This window comes from Rhinolophus hipposideros (assembly GCF_964194185.1).
Source record: "Rhinolophus hipposideros genome assembly, chromosome: X".
NCBI lineage: Eukaryota > Metazoa > Chordata > Mammalia > Chiroptera > Rhinolophidae > Rhinolophus > Rhinolophus hipposideros.
The window spans coordinates 1,388,476-1,413,551 of NC_138046.1; the positions used below are offsets into that span (position 1 = coordinate 1,388,476).

The 25,076-nt window shown below is 46.5% G+C and overlaps 2 protein-coding genes across 2 annotated transcripts in view; one reads left to right on the forward strand and one right to left on the reverse strand.

The window, feature by feature from the left end:
• ERCC6L (ERCC excision repair 6 like, spindle assembly checkpoint helicase) overlaps window positions 1-5,287 on the forward strand; it is an 18,246-nt gene extending 12,959 nt beyond the window's left edge. The window contains exon 2 of the mRNA XM_081042449.1: window positions 1,252-5,287. Coding sequence (XP_080898575.1) covers window positions 1,252-4,900 — 3,649 coding nt within the window. The 3' untranslated portion in view covers window positions 4,901-5,287. The remainder of the gene's footprint in view (window positions 1-1,251) is intronic.
• A 4,295-nt stretch (window positions 5,288-9,582) lies between these two features.
• PIN4 (peptidylprolyl cis/trans isomerase, NIMA-interacting 4) lies at window positions 9,583-20,803 on the reverse strand. Its single transcript, XM_081042637.1, has 4 exons — window positions 20,696-20,803; window positions 12,676-12,749; window positions 10,115-10,234; window positions 9,583-9,766 (listed from the first exon to the last, which is right to left on the reverse strand). Exons 1-4 carry the CDS (start codon window positions 20,736-20,738, stop codon window positions 9,608-9,610), a joined length of 396 nt encoding a protein of 131 aa, XP_080898763.1. The 5' UTR covers window positions 20,739-20,803; the 3' UTR covers window positions 9,583-9,607.
• Window positions 20,804-25,076: the final 4,273 nt, after the last annotated feature.

Here is a 25,076-nt window from a genome sequence, read left to right on the forward strand (position 1 = left end):
CCACATCTAGTTTCCCACTGTTAACATCTTACGTTGCTATGGTACGTGTGTTCATGGGCCAGCACTGGTGCGTCCTTGCTAAGTCAGTTCACACTTTATTTGGGTTTCCTTAGTTCTCACCTACTGTCCTTTTTCTCTTCCAGCATCCTATCCAGGACACCACAGTCCAGTTAGTCATCTGTCTCTAGATTCTTGGCTGTGACGCTTTCGCAGACTTTTCTTGTTTTTGATGACTGACAGGTCTGAGGAGTGCAGGTCAGGTATTTGTAGACTGGGACTCAGTGGGATTTGTCTGACGTTTTTCTCATGGTTAGACTGGGGTTTGGGGTTTTGACGGAAGACCGCAGAGGTAAAGTGCCCTTCTCATCACATCCTATCAAGGGTCTGCAATGTCAACATCTGTACCGTGTTTCCCCCAAAATAAGACCTATCAGCTCTACTGTGTCTTTTGGAGCAAAAATTAATACAAGACTTGGTCTTATTTTAATATAAGACCGGGTCTATAATATAATATAACATAGCATAATATAATTAATATAATGTAATGTAATATAATATATAATACCCAGTATAATATAATACAACACAACACAACACAACACAAATCGGGTCTTATATTAATTTTTGCTCCAAAAGACGCATTAGAGCTGATGGTCCGGCTAGGTCTTACTTTCAGGGAAACATGGTAGGAATCCAGTGGAAGGAGAGAACTTGAAGAAGGGGAGTGATCAGTAGTGTCAGATGCATTGCAGAGGTACAGAAGGACAGGCCTGAGTCATGCCCATGTATCTTGTTTCCATGCTCCCACAGTATAGGTTGGTTAGTTGGTTGATTTTACAAAAAATACCACTCCATACATTTTATGGGTGGCAGTTTTTTTAATGCTGTGGAACCAATGACCTTTGCACATACATTTCTCACAAGTAGTGCCTGAAGCTGTTGCTGGCAGTGTCTGGTGGATATTTGTGTCTTAAGTGATGTCAGCTTTCATTGGCATCTTCTATGCTACTTTCCCATCCTGAATTGAGGATATTAAAAGCCCAACTGCAGTTCGGATTGCAAAATGGGCCCCTAAATGCTCTTAGACTGAATGTTCAATATATATACACATATATGATATATATATATATGTAATATATATATATATATATATATATATATATATATATATATATACACACACACACACATATATATATGTGGGATACATATTATATATCTATACCTCTTTTCTTAAACCTTCTTTTACAGATATGTGAAAGAGGCCAAAGAAGCAACTAAGAATGGAGATCTGAAAGAAGCACTTAAACTTTTCAATTTGGCAAAGGACATTTTTCCAAATGAAAAGGTGATGAGCAGAATCCAGAAAATACAAGAAGCCTTGGAGGAGTTGGCAGACGAGGGCAATGATGAATTCACAGATGTGTGCCAGTCTGGCCTGCTGCTTTATCGAGAACTGCACAACCAGCTGTTTGAGCACCAGAAGGAAGGCATAGCTTTCCTCTATAGCCTGTACAGGGATGGAAGGAAAGGTGGTATCTTGGCAGATGACATGGGGTTGGGGAAGACTGTTCAGATCATCGCTTTCCTTTCTGGTATGTTTGATGCTTCACTTGTGAGCCATGTGCTGCTCATCATGCCAACCAGTCTCATTAACACATGGCTGAAAGAATTTGTCAAGTGGACTCCAGGAATGAGAGTGAAAACCTTTCATGGTCCCAGCAAGCATGAACGTGCCAGAAACCTCAGTCGGATTCAGCAGAAGAATGGCGTCATTATCACTACGTACCAGATGTTAATCAATAATTGGCAGCAGCTTTCAAGCTTAAATGGCCAAGACTTTGTGTGGGACTATGTCATCCTTGATGAAGCACATAAAATAAAAACCTCATCCACTAAGTCAGCGATATGTGCTCGTGCTATTCCTGCCAGTAATCGCATCCTCCTCACAGGGACCCCAGTCCAGAATAATTTACAAGAACTGTGGTCCCTGTTTGATTTTGCTTGTCAGGGGTCCCTGCTAGGAACATTAAAAACTTTTAAAATGGAGTATGAAAATCCTATTACTCGAGCGAGAGAGAAGGATGCTACCCCAGGGGAAAAAGCCTTGGGATTTAAAATTTCTGAAAACTTGATGGCGATCATAAAACCCTACTTTCTCAGGAGGACTAAAGAAGAGGTGCAGAAGAAAAGATCAAGCAACCCAGAAGTTGAACTTAGTGAAAAGAATCCAGATGTTGATGCCACTTATGAAATGCCTTCCCTTTCCAGGAAAAATGATTTGATTATTTGGATACGTCTTGTACCTTTACAAGAAGAAATATACAGGAAATTCGTGTCTCTAGATCATATCAAGGAGTTGTTAATGGAGACACGCTCACCTTTGGCTGAGCTAAGTGTCTTAAAGAAGTTGTGTGATCATCCTAGGTTGCTGTCTGCTCGAGCTTGTAACTTGCTGAATCTAGGGGCTGTCAGATTCTCTGCTCAACATGAAAATGAAGAAGAGTCCTCAGATATGGACTATATTAATGAAATGACTGATGATACACTGATGAATGAATCCGGAAAAATGACATTTCTAATGGACCTGCTTAAGAGACTGCGAGATGAAGGCCATCAAACTCTGGTGTTTTCCCAATCAACACAAATTCTAAACATCATTGAACGCCTCTTAAAGAATCGGCACTTTAAGATACTGCGAATCGATGGAACAATTACTCATCTTGTGGAACGAGAAAAAAGAATTAACTTATTCCAGCAAAATAAAGATTACTCTGTTTTTTTGCTTACCACTCAAGTAGGTGGTGTTGGCTTAACATTAACTGCAGCAACAAGAGTGGTCATTTTTGACCCTAGCTGGAATCCTGCAACTGATGCTCAAGCTGTGGATAGAGCTCACCGAATTGGACAAAGAGAAAATGTTGTGGTTTATAGGCTAATCACTTGTGGGACTGTGGAGGAGAAAATATACAGAAGACAGGTTTTCAAGGATTCGTTAATAAGACAAACTACTGGGGATAAGAAGAACCCTTTCCGGTATTTTAGTAAGCAAGAATTGAGAGAGCTCTTCACCATTGAGGATTTTCAGAACTCTGTAACCCAGCTCCAGCTTCAGTCTCTGCATGCTGCTCAGAGGAGATCTGATGAGAAACTGGATGAACATATTGCCTACCTGCATTCCTTGGGGATAGCTGGAATCTCAGACCATGATCTGATGTACACACATGATCTGTCTGTTAAAGAAGAACTTGATGTGATAGAAGAATCTCACTATATTCAACAAAGGGTTCAGAAAGCTCAATTCCTCGTTGAACGAGAGTCTCAAAATACAGAGCTCTTAATGGCGAGACACGAGGGGGTCTGGCTGAGAGAACCTGTATTTCCTTCTCAAACAAAGAAGAAACACCCTGAATTGAATAAACCCCAGCCTCAGGCTTCTCCTCTTCTAACTGTTCATCAGACCCAGGAGGAAGAAATCAGTTCCCAAATGGCAAGTGTAATCATTGATGATCTGCCCGAGGACAGTGAGGAACAGGATCTTTCCAGTGTGAAGATGAACGTTACCATCCTGCAAGATGGTAGGCACTCACACGAAAGTACACTTGATGTTGACTTTGTAGCTGCTTTACCCAGGGGCTGTGGAAGTGTAGAAGAAATTTGGACTGACTCTTTGTCAGGAGTGGCTCTACACAAAGAGGCATCGCGAGAGGGACCAACACAGGAGGTGCTGCAAGAGGACGCTGTGGGGAATTCGAGTTATTTACTTAGCAAATCTGTCAGAGCTGATCTTGGGCCATATCTAGATGAACTAAAGGATGATGTGATTTTACATCATGGTAATCCCTGGCCCACTAATCCCATAACAAATGAAAATCAAAACACGGAATTTAATGCATCTGTTATTCAAGTAGCTGACGACGACTTGTCAGTATCCCACAACGCACTGCTGGATGCTCAAGCCTGTGAGGCCGTGTTGGAAGAGGAACCTCCAGCGTCTTCAGCACAGTATGCATGTGATTTCAATCTTTTTTTGGAAGACTCTGCAGACAATAGACAAAATCTTTCCAGTCCGTCTTTAGAGCTTGTTGAGAAGGAAAGTAGCTTGTGTGGATCTGCAGCTAATTCCAGAGCAGAGTCTGTGCACAGCAAAGCATGTGTCAGTATGGGCCCTTCTGAGAAAGATGACGAGCTGGAAGAAATTGTTAATGTGAGAGTCAGAAGGAAAACCAAAAGGATCATTTCAGACAGTGAAGATGAAGACAATACTTTTCAAGAGAGTTCAAGCACAGATCCATTCTACATACCTCCCTTTCGGGTCCTACCTGTAAAACAATTTGATGCTTCAACTCCCAAACATGATGTCAGTTCACCTGGAAGGTTCTTTTCCCCTAAAATACTTGATAATGTAAACAAGTCCGTAAACTCTAGGAGATCCCTAGCTTCTAGGAGGTCTCTCATTAATGTGGTTTTAGACCATGTAGAAGACATGGAGGAAGGACTTGAGAACAGCAGTGACGCCGAAGACTGTCAGGAGGACGGAGCAGGGGGAAGCAGTGACGAAGCCCCAGCGTGTACAGAAGAGGAACCTTCCAGAGAAGCCCTGTCTTCAGAAAGTAAGTCCAGCTGCTTGGCTGCACCCAAGCCTGGCACTCCAGCTCAGGAGACCTCCCCTAGTGACCCCGAGCCTGTGTCTGGTGGACACTTGGCTGACTGTCAAGATAAGGCAACGGAGGCTGCGGACGACTACGAGACTCTCGTGACGCGTGGAAAAGCCCTGAAAGAGTGTGGGAAAATCCAGGAGGCCTTAGCCTGCTTTGTTAAAGCACTCGACATAAAAAGTGCAGACCCTGAAGTCATGCTCATGACTTTAAGTTTGTATAAGCAACTTAATACAACCTGAGAATATCCAATTTATTGTATTTTAAAGTCAAACAGTATGAGGTAATGTGTTCTCATAACTGCATTCTTGGGGAGCATGAAGCATTCAGGCTTATGGCGAGAGAGATCTCAAAAGGCAAGTTTTTGTTTCTACCTTTTATAAATTCTGCTTTAACCCCTGTTCCTGCCTCCACCCGCCAAAAGATGTACATGCTGGTATTGTGAGCACTAGGTTAATATTACTTCACTCGAATATTCTCATATTTTTTTTTAGGCATACTCTATACACTTAATAGAACTGTGTCATTTGTAGAGAATTTTTTGTGAAATTACTCTGCCCATTCTTAGTTTTATTCTGAAAATGATTACTTTTGTATATGACAGTTCAGATAAGATTATTAAAGTTACTTTTCTCAAGTGTTTCCCTCCACTTTCTTTCACTGAGACGACCCTGGCTGCTGCAGGTAGAAACTCCTTCGTTGCGGCAGGAGCTGTCATTAGTATTCCAAATCTAGGACGTGCTGACTAACATGCAGAAGGCTGGGTGCCAGGCCTCTGTCACTGGTACCCTTCCCTAGAGTGCAGTACAACACACTGCGCTCGGTCACCGGAGAAGTGGAACTGACAGTTATCAAGGGCCTACTATGTGCTGGCTACGCTGTATCGTTTCTCCTTTAATTCTTGCCATAATCTCTTGAGGTTGAGGGTGGCATTGCCGTTTTGTAGTGTGGGAAACTAAGGCTCACTGAGGCTGTGACCTGCCCGGATGACAGAGCACGGGGTGAACTGGACTTGTAAGCAGGTGTTACCGAGTGGAAAGCCGCTATAACGTACCGTGATTGTAGCCCCTGTGATACGGGAGCTGTTTTTACTCACGCTTGTGGCACAGGGGGAGTGGGAGTTTCCCACGCCAAGCAGTTCTCCAATTCTCTGCAGACACCAACTGCGTGTCCTACAATTCAACTCGATTCTGACACTATCCGGAGTTGGGGTCAGACCCCCTAGTTTACGGGCTCACTCCCATAAGACTGCCTTCACTTCTCATGCCAGCTGCGAGTATCGGGTCTTCACGTCAGCCACACTTCTGTCCAACTCGGCTATAAACGGAGGGTTCCCACGACGGCCCTTTCAGGATCAGCAATTTGCTAGAGCAGCTCACAGAACTCAGGAAAACAGTTTGCTTATTATTACTGGTTTTTATAAAAATCTAACTCCAGAACAGCCAAATGGAAGAGATGTATGGGGCAAAGTATGGAGGGTGGGGTAGTTGGGTGAAATTTCCATGCCCTCTGGGGACTGCCACACTCCCCCCTGCCTCCCCCGTACCTTGCTCTGTTCACCAATCCAAACGTTTGGGGGGTTTATGGAGGCTTCATTACTTAGGCATGATTCTTTAAATCATTGGCCTTTGGTGATTAATTCAATCTCCAGCCCCTCTCCCCACCCCAGAGGCCAGGAGGTGGGGCCAAAAGTTCCAACCCTTTAATTAGGTCTTGATCTTTTTGGTGACCAGCCCCTATCATGAAGCTGCTTAGGCCCCCCAGCCACTAGTCACCTCATTAGCATACAAAATGCCCGGTAATCACTGGAGGTTCCAAGGGGTTTAGGAGTTGTATGCCAGGAACCAGATAAACAGCAGTTGTTTATTTTTTATTACAGCACATACATATATAAAGTGACCTGTATTTTTTATGTAACTACAGTTTAAAAAAAAATTCAACCGACTAAACTTGAAGATCTAATTGGCTTTCTAAGTGATTCATGAATCCAACAGCATCCCATCCCTCCCGCAAGTAGAAGAGCACTGGGTTTGTACAAAAAATAGGGAGAAGGGTGGGGTAGGAGAACTATCAGCAAAAGATTATTTTTAAACCAGGATGTCAACTTTTTGGGGGGAAGGGGAAGGTAAGGGTTTTATCATGCAGATTGTTTCTTCTTCCTTTGGGGGATGGAAAGGGCCCACGTAACAGATTAACTCACTGGTGTTGACCAGAAAATTCCAGACTGGGGCCGGCCTGGTGGCTCGGGTGTTTGGAGCACTGTGTTCCTAATGCCAAGGTTGCCAGTTCGATTCCCACATGGGCCAGTGAGCTGCGCCCTCTACAGCTAAGATTGTGAACAATGGCTCTCCCTGGAGCTGGGCTGCCGTGAGCAGCCTGAGGTCGGAGTGAGTTGCTGTGAGCTGCTGTGGGCTACCGTGTGCTGCCATGAGTGGCTGGGGGGCAGTGTGAGTGGCCGGCAGCCAGCGAGAGCTGCCATGAGCCACTGGGAGTGGCCGACCGACAACCAGTGACCGACTGCCTCAGCTGGGGGAGCACAAGGTTCCTAATACCAGCATGAGTCAGGAAGCTGTGTCCTACACAACTAGACTGAGAAACCGGCTTGAACCGGAGTGGGGGGTGGGGAGGCGGAAGAAGGGGGAACAAAAATAAAAAAAGAAAAATTCCAGACTGGTTGATTAAGATTCCATTTCTGGTGAAGGCTGAGACATCAATTCGGTCAGGTATTAAGTCTAGGTTCACCTGCTTCAGCACAAGTGATGCCATTTTGGGTCTGGTTTTCTCGAACAGTTCACACACTACTATTCTCATCTATTATGCATATTACAAAATATACAGATAGAAGTTTAAGAGTTGAGTTGAGGGCGGATGGGTGGCTTAGCTGGTTAGAGCACAAGCTCTGGGCAACGGGGCTGCCGGTTCTATTCTCACATGGGCCAGTGAGCTGCACCCTCTGCAACTAGAATGAAGTCAGTGAGCTGCAGCTGAGCTCCCGGGTGGCCAGATGGCTCAGCTGGTTGGAGCGTGTCCTCTCAACCACGAGGTTGCCGGTTAGATTTGACTCCCACAAGGGATGGTGGGCTCCACCCCCTGCAACTAAGATTGAACACGGCACTTTGAGCTGAGCTGCCTCCCGGATGGCTCAGTTGGTTGGAGCACGTCCTCTCAACCACAAGGTTGCTGGTTTGACTCCCGCAAGGAATGGTGGGCTGCACCCCCTGCAACTAACAATGGCAACTGGACGTAGAGCTGAAGTTTAATAATAGGTTATTAATAGTACACCTATTGTTAGGTTCTCCCCCAAAGAAATTATTACTAATATTTTAGGGTAATGTGATTATGTATCATGAAAAATAATCTTGGTGCTAACCCTGTGATTCAGCAATTCAAACTGCATTCCTGTCCAGCTCACCGTTTCCCTACGTGGACTGAATGGCTGTGTGCTACATCTTTGTTTTTCAGTCCCTTTCATCATGCATACAAATATAAGCGGAAATTCAGCTAATCAAGTCCCCTCTCCCCTGATGTAAAAAAAGGCCCCAACCCCACATGTTCACGGTAAAATATTCCAACAGTATCTAAGGCAGGGGTTTTTAAACTGAAGTTCATGGAGAGAATTCAGATGTCTGTATGAGTAGGCAGCAAACTAGAGGAGCGTACCTGTGACTTTGTCACCAACAGAAATCAGAGATTTGTTATTGTAGCCATGTCAAAATACCACTGCTGTTCATAACCACACATCCATGGTGTTTTTAGACCTACCACTAAATCTTTACTTAATAGAGTAACAAAGATATGTATACATATGACAGTGTAAAACTATTTTGAGTACTCTATTTCAGTATAATTGGTGTCCTTTGTAATCCCTATATATTTTACTTTATTGGCTTAAAATCAACATGCTGAGAACAGAGCCACAGGCCTGGGCAAACTGCCTAAGGGCTCCATGGCACACGAGATTAAGAGCTGTGATTGAAGGGTATGAGGTAGAAAGTGCCTTACCTGCCCCTGCCCCCAGCTCTGGATTGCCATTTCCAGAGACAGTCCATGTATCTGTAAGCACCAGTGTGTGTGTGTGTGTGTGTGTGTGTGTGTGTGTGTGTACCCAGATGGTAGTACAGTGTGTGTGCGCATCTACCCACTATACAGTGGGTAGTATATACACTATATACATACACTTAGGCTTCTCTTGATTGTCATTCAGTCTGTTTCCAACAGACACTGTAATGCACGTCCTTGTACCTTTGTACCTTTTATACATGTGATTATGTCCATAGGATAAATTCCTAGAAATGGAGTTGCTGAGTCCAAGCATATAGTTATCATTTTGATAGGTACTGCCAAATTGTTCTCCATAGAGGTTAGAGTAATATACATTTCCACCATTAATGAATGAAGGCCTGTTTCCTCATACCCTCACCAACATGCTAAATGTTTTGAACCGTGCCAGTCTGATAGGTAAAAAGTGGGAACTCGTTTAGGTTTTCATTTGCAGTTACCCTACTACGAATGAAGTTTGTTCTTTAAGCATTGAACTTAATGAAAAAGATACAGTTTCAAGCAGAACTGACTGCATATGCCATGGATGTAAATGTATAAATCCTTCATTTTTTTCATTTGCCAACTCCTTCAGAACTTCAGCCAACTTCCCAAAGGTGTGCATGGTGTCCGAGGCCCATTCTTGCCCTACGTTCTCACAAGCTAGCCATAACTGCCGTTTCCGTGCCACAGAAGTTAGCTTGCTTTTTCTAGCACTCCAACTTCCTTTGTGGGTGACACGCACAGAGGACGTTCACTTAGTATCCTGGGTAAGCCAATGTCCTGAACACAGGACTCTAGCAGGTAGCGCACCTGAAACTCAGTGACATCGTTCATAAAAACACAGGATGATCCAACACCTTTTAAAGAAATAAGCACTATGTCTACAACATTCGGTCTTTCATACAATTTTATTTTCTCCCTTCAACCATAATAATATGATATCCAAATTTCGTCTTAACCGGAGGGTCTGTAAACACGGGCTTGTCCAGCCCACTGACAGGCAAGGCGAACGCCGCTTCTTGAAATGGTCCCACCATGGATCCTCTGCTCATCCAACCCAAGTCGCCCTGGAAAACCCAAAAGATACGTGATGTCAAGTGGGCCTGAAGAGGGAACAGTCCTACCATAGCTTGAGCATTTCCCAACCTGAATGCTAAGGTTCCCAGGTTTATTCATCTGGGTTGTAAAGACGTGGGTGACAAGGACCCTGCACTGAACCCAGGAGCGCTCACAACATTACCTGTGCAAGCTTGCTCACACCTAGGTTTACACATAGGTGACCCATATTCAGTTGCTCACTTTTAAGCTCTTTAAACCAAGACATGGCTTAAATTAATGGCAGAATATAGAAATAACCCCCACTTCTGCATGTCCTCTGCAGGGGACAGATCATTTGAAATGGGAACAGCACATACCCCTTGCCTGGCTTTGTCTTCACTGTACTGTGCAGCCACTTCATTGAATCTCATTCCAGACTTTAACTTTTCCATGGCTTCCATGATTTTTCCGTGTTTTTCACACAGAATATGTCTGACCTACAAGATAAAAGTATGTTCACATAATATTTGGAGATCCAATCGATTCCTTTAGTCACAGCATGGCAGTAATGTCTGGGTTACCTTCAACAGTGAAAAATAACATTAGCTCATGGCAACGGAAAATCCTAGAAGTCTGCCCAGTCGGGTAGTGACCACAAACACATTTCCCATATCAAGACAATAGCTCAGGACCCTGATTTAGATGGAAAATGGACACCTGGCTGTGGGAAGCTCCCATCTTTTACCATGTACATCGATGTTAACAGGAAACATGATAGTGTTTGAGATTTGGGGTCCTGGAGTCAAATCCCATCTCTGCTGTGTGATCTTAGACATGTTTTTAAACCTCTAAGTGTTTTCCCATTTGTGCACGGAGATAGTAACAGAGCCTGTGTGTTCTCATAGGGTTGTGAAGATTCAGATAAAGCAGCTAGCACTCAATAACGGCTATTATTTCCTCAGAATAGGGACGATATGAAAAAACCCCACCAGGAAACACTTTTTACCAAGAGGCCCAATGTATAAAGCCTCTCCATAATTCGACACTGAGGAAGTATCTTATCTTAAACATTAATAATACTCAACTCCATAGAAGCATTCAAAGTTGACCTATGTTTACATAAAGCCATGTCTAAAAAAATCACTATTTCCTTAAACTGATTTTCTCAAGGTATCTGTTTTGCAGGATTTCCCATTTCTTATGCAAATAGAATCTGTTATTTGTTCCACGTTGTAGGTGATACACTGGGGTGGTGGCTAAAGGTGTCGCACTTATAAATTCAGAGACAAGTAAACCAAGGTTATCCTCAGGGTTCAACTACTGAAATTGGGGGTGAGGGGATCCTAGGCCCACAGGAGTAATTTCCTGACAGCAAAGGAAAGAATGTGTCACCCTTTCATTTTAAGGGTAATAAATTCCCAAAGCCACTTATCTTTGGGTCAGCCGCTCTTGCCATCTTGAGAGTGACTGTCCTGTTTAAATCTACTGCTCGTTGGCTTACTTGGGGTGTCCTGAACTCTTTCCTGCCACACGAACACCAAGAACCTGTTTTCCGACAACACTATGGCACTTCCATTCAATGGAACAGTGCTCAGCAATACAAAAGTACAGCCTACTGATACATGTGACAACTGGAACACAATCTCCAGAGAAAAAGCCAACCCTAAAAGGTTCCCTACTGTATCATTCCATTCATGTACCATCCTTGAAATTAAAAAATGGCAGAAACGGAAGACAGATTAGTTCCTGCCAGGGGTTAAAGGAGGGGTTAGGAGTGGGAAGGAAGTGCCAACATGTAAGGTGAAAGCTGCACGTAGCTGAAATGACCCTCCAACATCCCTTATGGAGATGCCATACTAGGGACTAACATGCCAGCCCTCATTACGCTCCGCTCGTAAGCCCAATGAGCACTTCTTCAGCTGAACGCCAGGTGAAGTAGCTGGTTTGTATTTGAGGACCAGGTGCTCAGGCAAGAACAGAGGTCAACTATGGAAAAGCAGCTCCATGTCCCCCATCTCCTGCTGTCTGGGGTATGGGTTCATCAAGGAGAAAGTGGGTAGAATGGCCCACACTATTTACATGTTCTCTCTCTCTCTCTCCCTCTCCCTCTCCCTCCCTCCCTCCCTCCTTCCTCTCTCTCTCTCTCTCTCTCTCTGTTTTATGGTTGGGTTTATATGATACGATTCCACTACTGCACTTATCATACAGCAATGGGATGTGTTTCTTTACTGAACTGCTCCCAACTAGACTGATAACAAGAACCATCTCCTACCTACTTTTTGTGTGTTTTTTTTTTTAATCCCAGAACTTAGTACACTGCTTGGCACAGGGCAGATGTCACTAAATCCTTATTGAATGAATAAATCAGAGTATGGGATCCCGTATCCTGAATGAAACATGGAAACTGCCTGTTCCATAGCACTAAGTAGCATAGTTCTGTTTGCAGATTCTATCTGCCCAGGGCGGACACTCCTCTGGGACAGAGTCAAACCCTTCAAGTAACTGTTTGCAATTGTCTCACCCCCATGTTCATGGGCAGAGCCCTGACTTACAGCTCACCAGCAAGGGAGCTAGCTAATGAGACGTGTGCCTTTGCCTGTTTACTGAAGCTCTGTGTTTTATACAATATTTTGTCCTGAGAAATAATTCATTCACTTACTGGGAAGATCTAACTTAATACATTTGAAGAAACAATACTGAAGTATGAAGAAATTCTGGAAGTCCGAGAAAGCATTTGAAAAATATTTGTGAAGGAATTACTTTTCATAAGCGAGATCGGTCTAGATGTTCCCATTCTGTATTATCTTGATTTTACATCTGTGTCGGCCTAGCCTCTTAGTATGAGGTAAGCACACTGTCTTTTCCTTTTACATGTACCAACATAACACATGTATAGATGTCTTTTATACTTAACATGAAAAAAGAAGTAGTAACTCACCTTTACTGAATTGCCACCACCTTTGGGACCCTGGGACTTCTTGTCAGAACTGTCACTCCCAGAGGCAGCTCCCCCTTTAGAGAAGAGATGACAAGTACTCATTTAAACTGCACCTTGATATTTACAGAAAGGGCCAACACAACAAGTTGATAGCTTGGTCACAGCACCAAGCTTCCAAAGGGGACTCTGCCAGACACTGGACTACATCAAGCTGAATTAATCTCTGATTCACTGCTCTTACGACAGCAAACCTGTGCCCTGCATAAACCCTTCACAGAAAAATACACACACTGGGGAGTGTGCTAACAGCTGACAGAGCACCACACGCCTAGTCCAGAGTCTCTGGATCCAATCTGAAATCCGCCTTCTAAGGGCAAACCCCTGAGCTCTTGTAAGATTTCTACCAAGCACACAGCTGTGTATTTGAGTACTTGCCATTCCAGTATGTAAAATCTCCACGGACATATTTTAAATAAAGATCCAATTCTCCACCATCCCTATTTGGCTAAAGAATACATTCATGTGCAAACTTCTGGAGTCTACTACATTGCTTAACAATACCCTCCTAAGAAAAGTCATCAATATTCAGATTAACAACCATCAGCGGCAACTTACACTTTACCAGTATGTAATTTTACTACCATGTCAACTTCTATGTCGGCAGCATACTTACAGTTGGAGGCTGATGTCCCTAAGAACTATCGCTGGGTTGAGAGTTCAGTTCAATCAACATTTCCTAAGTAACTACTAAGTTCCAGGCACTGGGAATACAAAGGTGAACAAGCCATGGTACCTTCCTTCAGGGAGCTCACATGCTACCGGGGAAGAAGGGTCTGCAGAGGTCATTTAGGAGAATGGGCAGGGAGGGGGCTGTGGAAGCAGAAGGACATTGCAGGCAGTCAGGGAAGGTTTTCTGGATGAGCAGGCGCTGACCAGGTGAAGAAAGAACAAGGGTGAGGAGACACTCGAGGGTGGGGACAGTGTAGGAGACTATGGATGAAGCCACATGTGAGGTGGGAGTGCTGTGACATGAGCCCAGGGGAGGTGGCTGAGAGCCTTTCGGCCCCATTAAGGAACTTGGGGTTCATGCTAGAAGTCATAGGGAGGCACTGAAAAGTTTTAATCAGGAGACTCCATCTTACTCATCTTCGTATCTCCAGTGCCTGGCACAGCGTCCAGCACACAACTGAAAACCCAAAATACTGTACTGACTATCAAATGCCTAAGTGTCGGAAGCCATAGAAATCCCCAGGCCTTGCCTAGGCAGAACTTCCTGGTCACAAAACCCAAAGCCCGCGCGCGCCAAACCCAGAGCCCGCGCGCGCCAAACCCAGAGCCCGCGCGCCAAACCCAGAGCCTGCCCATTTCCTTGTACCTCATATGGCATCGCCCTGTCCTAGCCTATCAGCCCGCGACAAGTACCTCGCCACCCTATGACATAGCATATCCCACCCCCATCTGACATAGCTATATATATAACCCGCCATCGTAATAAAATTTTGAGGCTTGATCAGATCCCTGTCTTGCCTCCATTCTTCGCGTCTCCTGTCTCCCCTTTTTTTTCATCCTCAACAGGTTTCTTCCCCTCGTCCCACGTTGCATTGTCCTGCCGGTCGGGACATTTTGGCGCCCAACGTGGGGCCCGAGGTACGAAGATTCTATGAGGACACCTACTCTGGAAACCGCCGCGGCCCCCCCCTCCCTGAGCCTCCACGGGCTGGCTTCTTTCGAGCCCACGCAGTTTTCACTCGTGGGACAAGACTCGAGGGCCTCCCCGGCGCGAGTGTGGCTTGTTTCGAGCCCGTAAGGGACAAGACTCGACAGCCCCCTCGGCAGTAAAAAGGCTCGTTTGGAGTTCACGAGGTATTCACCCGTAAGAAAAGACTCCAAGTTTGCCCGACGTTGGAGTAGCCGCCCAGCGAAGGACGAGAGATTGGTGAGTAGGTGATTGACATGGGACAGGAGTTGAGTTCACATGAACTCTTCCTTAAGGGTATTAAGGAATCTCTCAAGATGCGGAGAGTTAAGGCTAGAAAAAAAGATTTACGTGAGTTTTTCAGTTTTGTCTCTGATATCTGCCCCTGGTTCCCCCAAGAAGGAACGATTGATCAAAAATATTGGAAGAGAGTTGGAGACTGTTTTAATGATTACTATCGGGTTTTTGGACCCAACAAGGTCCCTGTATCGGCATTCTCATATTGGAATCTGATTAATGATATCCTAAAAATACATTCCTCAGACCCAGATGTTAGAGAGATCTTACAGACAGGGGAAACAGTCCTAAAAGAGAGTTCCCGCCCCCCTTCTGTCTGCCAATCTGTTTCAATAGACATGCCAGAGGAACCTAAAAAACAAGCTGATAATCAGGAAGCCTCTGCCTTAGAGAATCACCCATTAAAAGACCCCCCTAAAATCTACCCTTCCCTTTTGGCCTTTAATAATCAGGACCAGCTCTCCCCAAGAGACCAGATAGATTTAGAGGAACAAGCTGCCCGCTATAATAAAAAAGAAGATCCCTGGGGCCTTGCCGCGCCAACCTTGCGCGCCCCTTCACAAAAAATACATACCCCTCCCCCTTATGTCCCCCCTCAGGAACTCCCAACATTCTATGACCCAGTCTTAAACCCAAACCCACCCCTATTCCCTCAAGACACCCTAGTTCAAAACACCCCATCCTTAACCGATCCCATTAGGCAGGCAAAAATATCTTTAACCCAAGAAATTTCTTCTCTTAGAGAGACACTCCAACAAAAACGCGAACATATGCAACTCCTAAAGGAGCTGCATGCCCTTGAAAAAGAACTTAAAACCTTAATGCCTAACCAAAACCCTGAAAAACCTCAAAAAGGCCCAATACTTAATAAAAAGACCCTAATGACCTTTCCAGTTACCCGCAGCCAAAACCGTGGCCCACCCTCTCAAGGGGATACAATGGAAGAGACTGACAATGAACCCCCCGACTCTCATAATCCCCCCTCGGCCGATGAGGCCTCTGACACAGAAGACCCAGAAGATAACACTCCCAACTCCAATGATCCCACTGGCCAAAAATATCACCGGCTAGGCATCAAACATATTAAAGATTTAAAAGGTGCAGTAAGCTCTTATGGCCCGACAGCGCCCTACACCTTGGCAATTCTTGAAGGTCTCAGTGACCGTTGGCTCACACCCAATGATTGGTTTAAATTAGCTCGTGCCACCCTTTCTGGGGGGGACCACGTCCTCTGGCACACAGAGTTTAAAGAAAACTGCCGAGAGATAGCACAGCGCAATAGTGAAAATAGAACAACAAGATCATGGACTCGGGATAAATTACTAGGAGAAAAACCCTATCATACCAATGAAATCCAGGCAACTTTTCCCCCGGGGCTGTTAGCTCAAATTCAGAACGCTGGTCTCAAGGCGTGGCGCCGCCTACCTCCAAGAGGCTCCGCTACCACCTCCCTGGCAAAGATTCGTCAGGGCCCCGAGGAGCCATATTGTGAGTTTATCAGCAGACTCACCGACGCCGCCGAACGGTTGGTCGGAGAAGGCGAGAACGACAGCGCCTTTGTTAAACATTTAGCCTATGAAAATGCTAACCCCACTTGCCAGGCAACCATTCGCCCCCACCGTGGAGGCAACCTTGCTGACTACATTAAACTATGCTCAGGGGTTGGAGCCTCCCATACCTTGGGACTCGCTATCGGAGCCGCCCTCCGAGACTTTGCCTCAAACAAGCCTCCTAATCAACAATCTAGATTATGTTTCTCCTGTAAACAACCTGGACACTTTAGTCGAGATTGCCCAATAAAAAATAGAGGTCCACAACCCCAAAATTCATCACAGCCCCCACCGACACCCTCCAGACCAATGCCTTCCACCGTGTGCCCAAGATGTCGACGGGGCAAACATTGGGCCTCTGATTGTTATTCTAAAACAGATATTGAAGGTATCCCCCTTTCCAGGAAACCGGGAAACCCCAGTCGGGGCCAGCCCCTGGCCCCTCCATCGGGACACAACCTAGGGGCTGTCAGGTTTGTTCCCCAACAACCAAGTCCTCAGATCCTCCCAGCTCAAGTGTCGGTTCCCTCCACCGGGCTACCCCCGGAAGCGCAGGACTGGACCTCTGTGCCGCCGCCGACTCGATACTAACCCCAGACCAAGGGGTCCAACTCGTTCCCACCACCACGACGGGACCTATGCCCCCGGAAACATTTGGACTTATATTGGGACGGGGCAGCTCTTCCCTCGCCGGCCTGAATATAATCCCAGGAGTCATAGATAATGATTATACAGGACTCATACAACTCTTAGCCTCGGCCCCTCTGGGCCCTGTATCCATAGTAAAAGGCCAAAGGATAGCACAGCTTGTGCTTCTCCCATTAGACACCTCTAATAAACAATATCTGACACCAAAGAGACGGGAGTCCGCCTTCGGCTCCTCAGATGCCTATTGGATACAACAGGTCACTTTAGAGAGGCCACTTTTAACCCTGTACTTAGATGGAAAAAAATTTCAAGGTTTAATAGACACGGGAGCGGACGCAACAGTCATCTCAGATAGATACTGGCCTTCAACATGGCCCTCTAAAGCCTCATATACCCATCTACAGGGCATAGGACAATCAGCCAATCCCAGACAAAGCTCTAAAATACTCTCATGGGAAGACGAAGAGGGCAATACTGGTAAGGTCCAGCCATATATTATTTCTGGAATTCCCATTAATCTGTGGGGCCGTGATATCCTATCACAACTCAAACTTATCATGTGCAGCCCCAACGAAATAGTTGCTCAACAGATGCTTAACCAAGGCTATCTCCCTGGACAGGGACTGGGAAAAGCTGGTCAAGGGATAAAAAATCCCCTCTCTATAAAGCCCAACCCTAACCGACAAGGATTAGGCAGTCAGGATTTTTCCTAGCGGCCATTGATCCTCCTGCACCCCATGCGGAGAAGATAAAATGGAAAGATAATTCCCCCGTTTGGGTGGACCAATGGCCACTACCTGAGGACGTTACCCACCAACTGGACTGGACTTTGTGTCTCAGCTAGTCTCCTCCCTGATATCTCTATTATCCCAGGAGACACACCTGTCCCTCTCCCCAGCCTAGAATTTGCCACCGGGCGCCACAAGCGTGCTATTACAGCCATTCCCTTACTCGTAGGGCTAGGAATTACTGCTGGAATAGCCTCGGGTACCGCGGGAGTAGGTGTTGCAGTCCAGTCCTACAATAAACTATCACGCCAGCTGATAGATGATGTCCAAACACTTTCTGGGACCATCAATGATCTCCAAGATCAGATTGACTCTTTAGCTGAAGTAGTCTTACAAAACCGTCGAGGCCTAGATCTTCTCACTGCAGAACAGGGAGGTATCTGCTTAGCTTTACAGGAACGCTGCTGCTTCTATGCTAACAAGTCTGGGATCGTCCGAGACAAGATCAAAAAACTACAAGAGGACCTAGTAAAAAGACGCAAAGAACTCTTCGAAAACCCACTCTGGACGGGTCTCAACGGACTTCTCCCCTACCTGCTCCCCACCCTTGGCCCCCTCCTATGCATCCTTCTCTTAATAGCCTTCGGGCCATGGGCTTTTAGGCGCATTACTGACCTCATTAAAAACCAAATCGATGCTGTTTTGGCCAAACCAATCCAAATCCATTATCAGCGGCTAGCAACAGGGGACGGCCTCGAAGAAGGCTATCTTGGCTTCCTCCCCACGGGGACGGCATAATACTAAGGGTATGTCTACTCCCCCCACGAGTTGGGGAGGGGTATGGGCACCGAGGTGAGTGCAAAGCAAAGCATTTGCAAGGAAAGGGCTCGACTCACAACGGTCGGCTCCCTTTAACTTTCCTGAGAACATACCTGGTTTGCATAGAGGTTGGTATCAAAAAATCTCTACCTCTCCTCCACAAAAGATACCCAAAACCATCCAATAACGAGCTCTGCTCGTTGGAGGAACCAGGCCTCTGTTCCCTCACTCGGTCAAGGCCCACCTCCTTAAAACAAACAAAAAGGGAGGAGATGTCGGAAGCCATAGAAATCCCCAGGCCTTGCCTAGGCAGAACTTCCTGGTCACAAAACCCAAAGCCCGCGCGCGCCAAACCCAGAGCCCGCGCGCGCCAAACCCAGAGCCCGCGCGCCAAACCCAGAGCCTGCCCATTTCCTTGTACCTCATATGGCATCGCCCTGTCCTAGCCTATCAGCCCGCGACAAGTACCTCGCCACCCTATGACATAGCATATCCCACCCCCATCTGACATAGCTATATATATAACCCGCCATCGTAATAAAATTTTGAGGCTTGATCAGATCCCTGTCTTGCCTCCATTCTTCGCGTCTCCTGTCTCCCCTTTTTTTTCATCCTCAACAGGTTTCTTCCCCTCGTCCCACGTTGCATTGTCCTGCCGGTCGGGACACCTAAGAAAATGTCACTGCCAAAGGAGATTTACTACACCACAGTCTTAGGTGGGTTTGCTGTATGTTCACTTTTGAACGATGATGCCTTCTAGTTAGCACATCCTCTCCCCTGTTAGATGCTGTCATCTTCTAAATGCCACCTCACTCCTGTTGGCTGACTGAGGACTCTAGCAGTAGCTTCAGGCTTCCTTTCCAACCTCACTCCTGCCACCATCTATGATGAGCTCACCATCTATGCTGAGAAATTATCCACCAACCTAACCTCCCACTTCCAGACCTCCCTCCCGAATGGCCATGCCTCTGCTTCAGGCCACCTGCTCCCAGAGGCACCCGATGAATCTGCCACTCAGAACTAGTAGTTCAGTCTCTGGCTACAACTTGATGTTTTTGCCGCTCTCTCATGCCTCATTCACAGTACTCTGGCTACAACTTGATGTTTTTGCCGCTCTCTCATGCCTCATTCACAGTACTCTGGCTCTTTGTCTTCACAGAAACCGCCTCCACCTCTGTCCCTTTATCCTGCCACTTTCCCCTACACCAGGGGTGTCCAAACTGCAGCTCGCAATCCATTGTTAAGTGGCCCGCAGCAAATTCCAAAAACATATTTACTTAAATAAACCAAATGAGGCAATACGTACTTCATCTCGAGTGAGGGACCTGGCTGTTTGTGTATTTTACCGCATGTGGCCCTTGGTGAAAACGTTGAAAAAAGTTTGGACACCCCTGCCCTACACCGTCAGACTTTTTCCTTCCCGTCTGGACCTCATGCTTGACCATCTGGACTGTATTTCCACTGGCACCGTAACTGCCTTGTGTTACTATCCTTCTGTTATAACTATCCAACACAACCTCCACCTTGGCTCAAGACTACACTTAACTCTTTCCAATCCTATACTGTAAGGTGCACGGTACTAGGTAAATCATGACTGTGCAGAATGTGATCCCCAGAAATTCACGGCCTTCAATATTAGGCTCTCAGTACACAGGGCAATCCTTTTACCACGGTTTCAGTCCCTTTCCTATCACCTCGGTGACTATTCAAAACCTTTAGTCTCAAGACCCCTACTCAGTGCCGGCCTCTCAGTCTAAGAAATTACCGGTGCCTTCCACTTTAGTAAGAAATCTGGGCCATTAAGTATGATCTCCTACAAACTCCACCACTTTCTCCCTCTCTAGTCCGTTTTTACAACGACATTCATCCTCGTCTGTTTCTCTGTGACCTAAAGCATCAGGTGTCCCTTCTGTTCAGAGCTCAACTGCTCCACCTCTTTCCTGGACCCCATTTCCCCCTAAATCTCACTCCTCTGTACCTTTCCCTCTCTAACTCTACTGGATCCTTCAGGTCAGCCTCACTACCCACTTTTCCTCATCCTGCAGAAACTAACAAAACGTTCCCTTAGTCGTTTGTTCTAGTCTAGCTATCATCTAATTTCATTACATGTTTTTTCAATTAAAGCTTTTCAGAGAAGTCCGCACTGATTGTCCAAATTATCACTTCCGGGTCAGTGACTGGCCACCCGCTGCCTCCATCCGGGACCCCGGGGATCTCCGGTCTGCTCCCTCCCCTCGCTTCTCACCCGACCCCATTCTCCCCCGCTGCTCTGGCCGCTGTACCTTTCCCCCCTTTTCCAGAACCGCTTTTTCCTTTGGGCGGCATCTTCGGAACTTGCCGTTTAACTCACAAGTACCGGTTGCCGTACAAAGCCCCTTCAGGACCCACGGGCCTGTCCTAAACAGATGCCTGAGCGCGGCATCGCAATGGACTGTCTTTTTCTGCGGTTCCGGAAGCAGGCACATCTTGGGGCAGACCCAGCCTTTTGACTCTCGGGACTTATGGGCTGAAGATGTCTTACTAATGAGAAGCTTCGGCAGGGCAGAGGGGCGGAGCCAAGGATAGAGCGAGGCAGTAAGCCCTGCCCCTGCACTTTTTGTTATTTCTTTCAAGCGCGGGTGTTGGTGCGCTCTCCCCTGCTTCTCGCCCCCTCCGCGCGTGCGTAATGGTAGCCGTGGGCCTCTGCAGTCCCTCGGCGCTGGCTCCAGCCAATCTCGCGGGGCCGCCAGACAAAGGGAAGCAGGAAGAGCCGCGGTGGCTGCCCTCCTACACACAAGGACGTCCTCCCTTGCGGATTTTTAAGCTTAAGTTTTATTTTGCAGATGTAGCTGGTTAGGGTCAAAAGGTGGTTTCTAAAAAAGGTGATCACCCCTCTGCCTCTTGGAGAATTCTGTCATGGAGAAAAATTGGAAGCACTCTGAATGTCCCTCGGTAGGGTATTGCTTAAATAAATAATGTTTCAACCACAGAAAAAAAGATGTGCCATTTAAAGTGCTGAGTGTAAAGCCGTCTGTGCAGACACGGGAAATGGCCTTAAGGAAGGTTACAGACCAAGCTGTAGAAAATGATTCCTCTTTTAAAAAGCATGTAGTGTACTGTAAAACATAGCACGGGCAGGCTACCCAGCAAAATGTGACCAGTGGTGCTAGTATACGTTGTTATGTTTGTTTCTGTATTTCGCAAAATTTCTCTGATGGTGCAGCAGTTAAAAACGGTTCCGGAGCCAGCTCACCTGGCTTCAAGTCTCTGTTCCACCATCTGGCTGCTAGCTCTGTGACCCTGAGGAAGTTACCTCACCTGTTTGGCTCACTTTCATCATCTGTACAATGGAGTTGATGATAACAGTATCTACTTACACGGTGTTGAAAGAATTAAACAAGTTTGTATTTGTAAACCACATAAAACAATGAATAGTTCCTGGAGTGTTAGCTTAAGATGAGTGAGTTTTGAATTTATGCCCTCACACTTTCTCCCCTTACCTGCAACCCCTCTTCCATCAATTTATACATAAGGTCAGGCCTTTTCCTCCACTCCACAGGGTAGCTGTTCTGGGTCCCAGTTCCAGCCAGAACCTAAAAGGAGGTCCAGCTCAGAGTTTAGTTTTGGGACAAAGCCTTGCTGGACTTAGGATGCTTTGTGCTCAGACCAGTGGATCACGTACTTTGGAGCCCATTCCCACCTTCAACTCATGCACAACAAGCAGCCCCCCCCCCCCTTATGTCATGCTGCTATGACTTCTGGACACAGCGCACCTGAGCATGCCTTGTTTCATATCGGCCGTGATCAACTGTGGGAACACACCCAGCATGGAGGGGATCATTGCTCCCCCACTTCCGAGGTGATCCCACCAGCCCCGTGTACTGATTTGCCAAGTCCAGCTGGGAGATGGAGGGTGGGCTTTGATAGTGACAGTGTAGCCTCATGTCATTGGCTCATCCACAGCCAGGAGGGTCAGGAGACACCTTAACTTTTGGGTTTTCATAGGGAACAGCCTTTCTGGGGACCCCTGGCTATGGCAGGCTGGGAGCGGGAATAAAGAATTCAGATCCCAGTGAAGAGCCAGTGTTCAATGACTGATATGCCTTGCAAATGCTTAGTGCCTGGAACACTGTGAGAGCTCTGTGCATTCCAACAGATGACAGTGACAGTAACAAGAAACCTGTGCAAGTGGTTCAATTTGCCCTAAGCGGTGCCGAAAGGCCAGGAGCTCAAAGGAGAAAGAGATAGGCATAAGTCCGCTGTGGGGTTCAAAGTCAAAAGCATTTGAAAGACATACAAAATCAGGTTTCATCTCAATTATGTGATGCGGTATGCATCACAAAAAGATAGGGAGGGAAACACGAAATCTTAAATGTCAGTTCTGGAATATGAGTTTATGGCTAATTTTCCTGGCATGTATTTTTTTCCCCAAGAAAAAAGGCAATAAGCGTTATTTGTAAAACAAGCAACAAATAAGCTGGTTTGTACACAGGGTTTAGTCTGCACCAGTCTGGAGCGAACTGTGCAGGAGTGTGTGGAGCAGTGATGAATGGACAGAACAGCAGAGAGGAGACTTCAGCCTTGAAACCATGGTAGCAACTGTGGGAGTGAATGTGCAGTGAGCAGAGTCAGGGCTGCCTGCCACTTGTATTTTCTAGTCATTTCCTCTGACTGATTCTTCCATGCATTCCCGAAACAAGGAAAAGCAGGAAGGGAAACTGGCAGCAGGAAGGGAAACTCCATTTCCCAGAACGGAGGTTCACACACCTTCACTCAAACCTTCTGTTCTGCTCAGCCTGCTCCACAACCAGCTGCCGTTTCTTTCCCATTTGAGACCCCAGCACAGTTTATCCTGAAAGGAGAGCTTGAAGCAACAAAACAGAGGTCTCATTGATCCCATTCAGAGGTGTCAGGGCATGGGGAGCTCTGGGCCCCAGACTCTGGAGACAAGGGTAGGAAAATGTCACCTTTGGAAACTGAAAGCAGGAAAAATCAATCGGGACACAGTGGATGGAATCAGCCACCTGCAAAAGTAGCAAATGGATGCCGTGTATTACTGATGGGATGGGCCCAGTCAGTGGCTCAAGAATTTTCTGTCACTCCTTGAACAACTGGTTCTTTGTTTTTGTTTTTTAATTTTTTGTGGGGATGGAATATTTGGAAACAGTGTGTTTCTCCAGGACCCTTCAGCTCCAAATTGTTGTCCTTCAATCTAGTTGTGGAGGGCACAGCTCAGCTCCAAGTCCAGTCTCTGTTTTCAATCTAGTTTGCAGGCGGTGCTGCCCACCATCCCATGCGGGAATTGAACCAGCAACCTTGTGGTTGAGAGCTAGCGCTCTAACCAACTGAGCCATCCGGCCACCACCAAGAACAACTGTTTTTTAAAAAAGGGCTTCAGAGGGCCAGCCTAGTGGCTCAGGCGGTTGGAGCTCCGTGCTCCTAATGCCGAAGGCTGCCGGTTTGATTCCCACATGGGCCAGTTGCTGCACCCCCTGCAACTTACAACAGCAATTGGACCTGGAGCTGAGCTGTGCCCTGCACAACTGCGATCGAAAGGACAACTTGACTTGTAAAAAATCTTGGAAGTACACAGTGTTCCCCAATAAAGTCCTGTTCCCCTTCCCAATAAAATCTTTAAAAAAATAAAAATAAATAAAAAAGGGCTTCAGACAAGAAGATTCTATCTGTGCAAGCGAAAGAGCTGCCATTTCCGGAGGACATTAATGTTCCAGTTTGGAGCAGGGGTGGGGGAGGTTCTTTCGGAGGCAGTGTTCGTTTGATGGAAAACAACCAACACCAATGGCATATGCAGCATGAGCCTGGAGGTTTCCCTTCATGATCACTTTTAGTTTTCACAACAGGTCTAAGTTAGGGCCCCACCATGCGACAGAAATAAATGTGCCTCTGGTTTATGCATCAGTGTGTTGGTTCTGAGTCATCACCCAAGCCCAGAAACACAGAGGTGAGGAGCAGGAACACGGCGAGGGTGGGGGAGAGTGGGAAGGAGAGGGGGCAGTGGGGAAGAGAACTTCTGTGTCCTTGCCCTCAAGGGTGCGTCTCCATGCCCAGTGCATTCTGCCTTCTCCCCTGCCCCTCATTTTACAGTGAACAATGAACACTCGGCTATGATCCACCAAACGACTCTTGTACTCTTCCCCCACCCTATTCCCCAGTGCCACAGCCTTTGGCACATTCTCTGGACCATGGGAACAGCCTCCATGTTGGTCTCTCAGTCTAAGGGCTCACCACCTTCTGAACCACCCTCCCCAGAGTCTGACAGACAGCTCTCAGAAACCAATTCGATACTTACTTCCCCAGTTAAGACCCTTCAGCGGCTCCCCGATGTCTGATAGGCTCCTTAGCTTGGAGGCCCAAGAGATATTCTGCTGACACCTGCAGGCTCATCTCTTGCTACTCCCCACTGAGCTCCAACCATGTTGAACTACCATTTACAGGCCGTCTGATGTATGCTGCTCTTAAGACTTCACAGCTTTGCACATGCTCTTCTCTCTACCTGGAATGTTCTTCCTCCATGTTTGATCCAGCTACCACTTAGTAAGACCAAACTCAGATGCTACTTCCTCTTGGAAGCCTTCCCTGACCTTCTTCTCCACCTCTTCCCAGGCTGGGATGGGCACTCCTTTGCACTCCTAAAGCACTCTAGGCTTATCTCTAACATTTGTA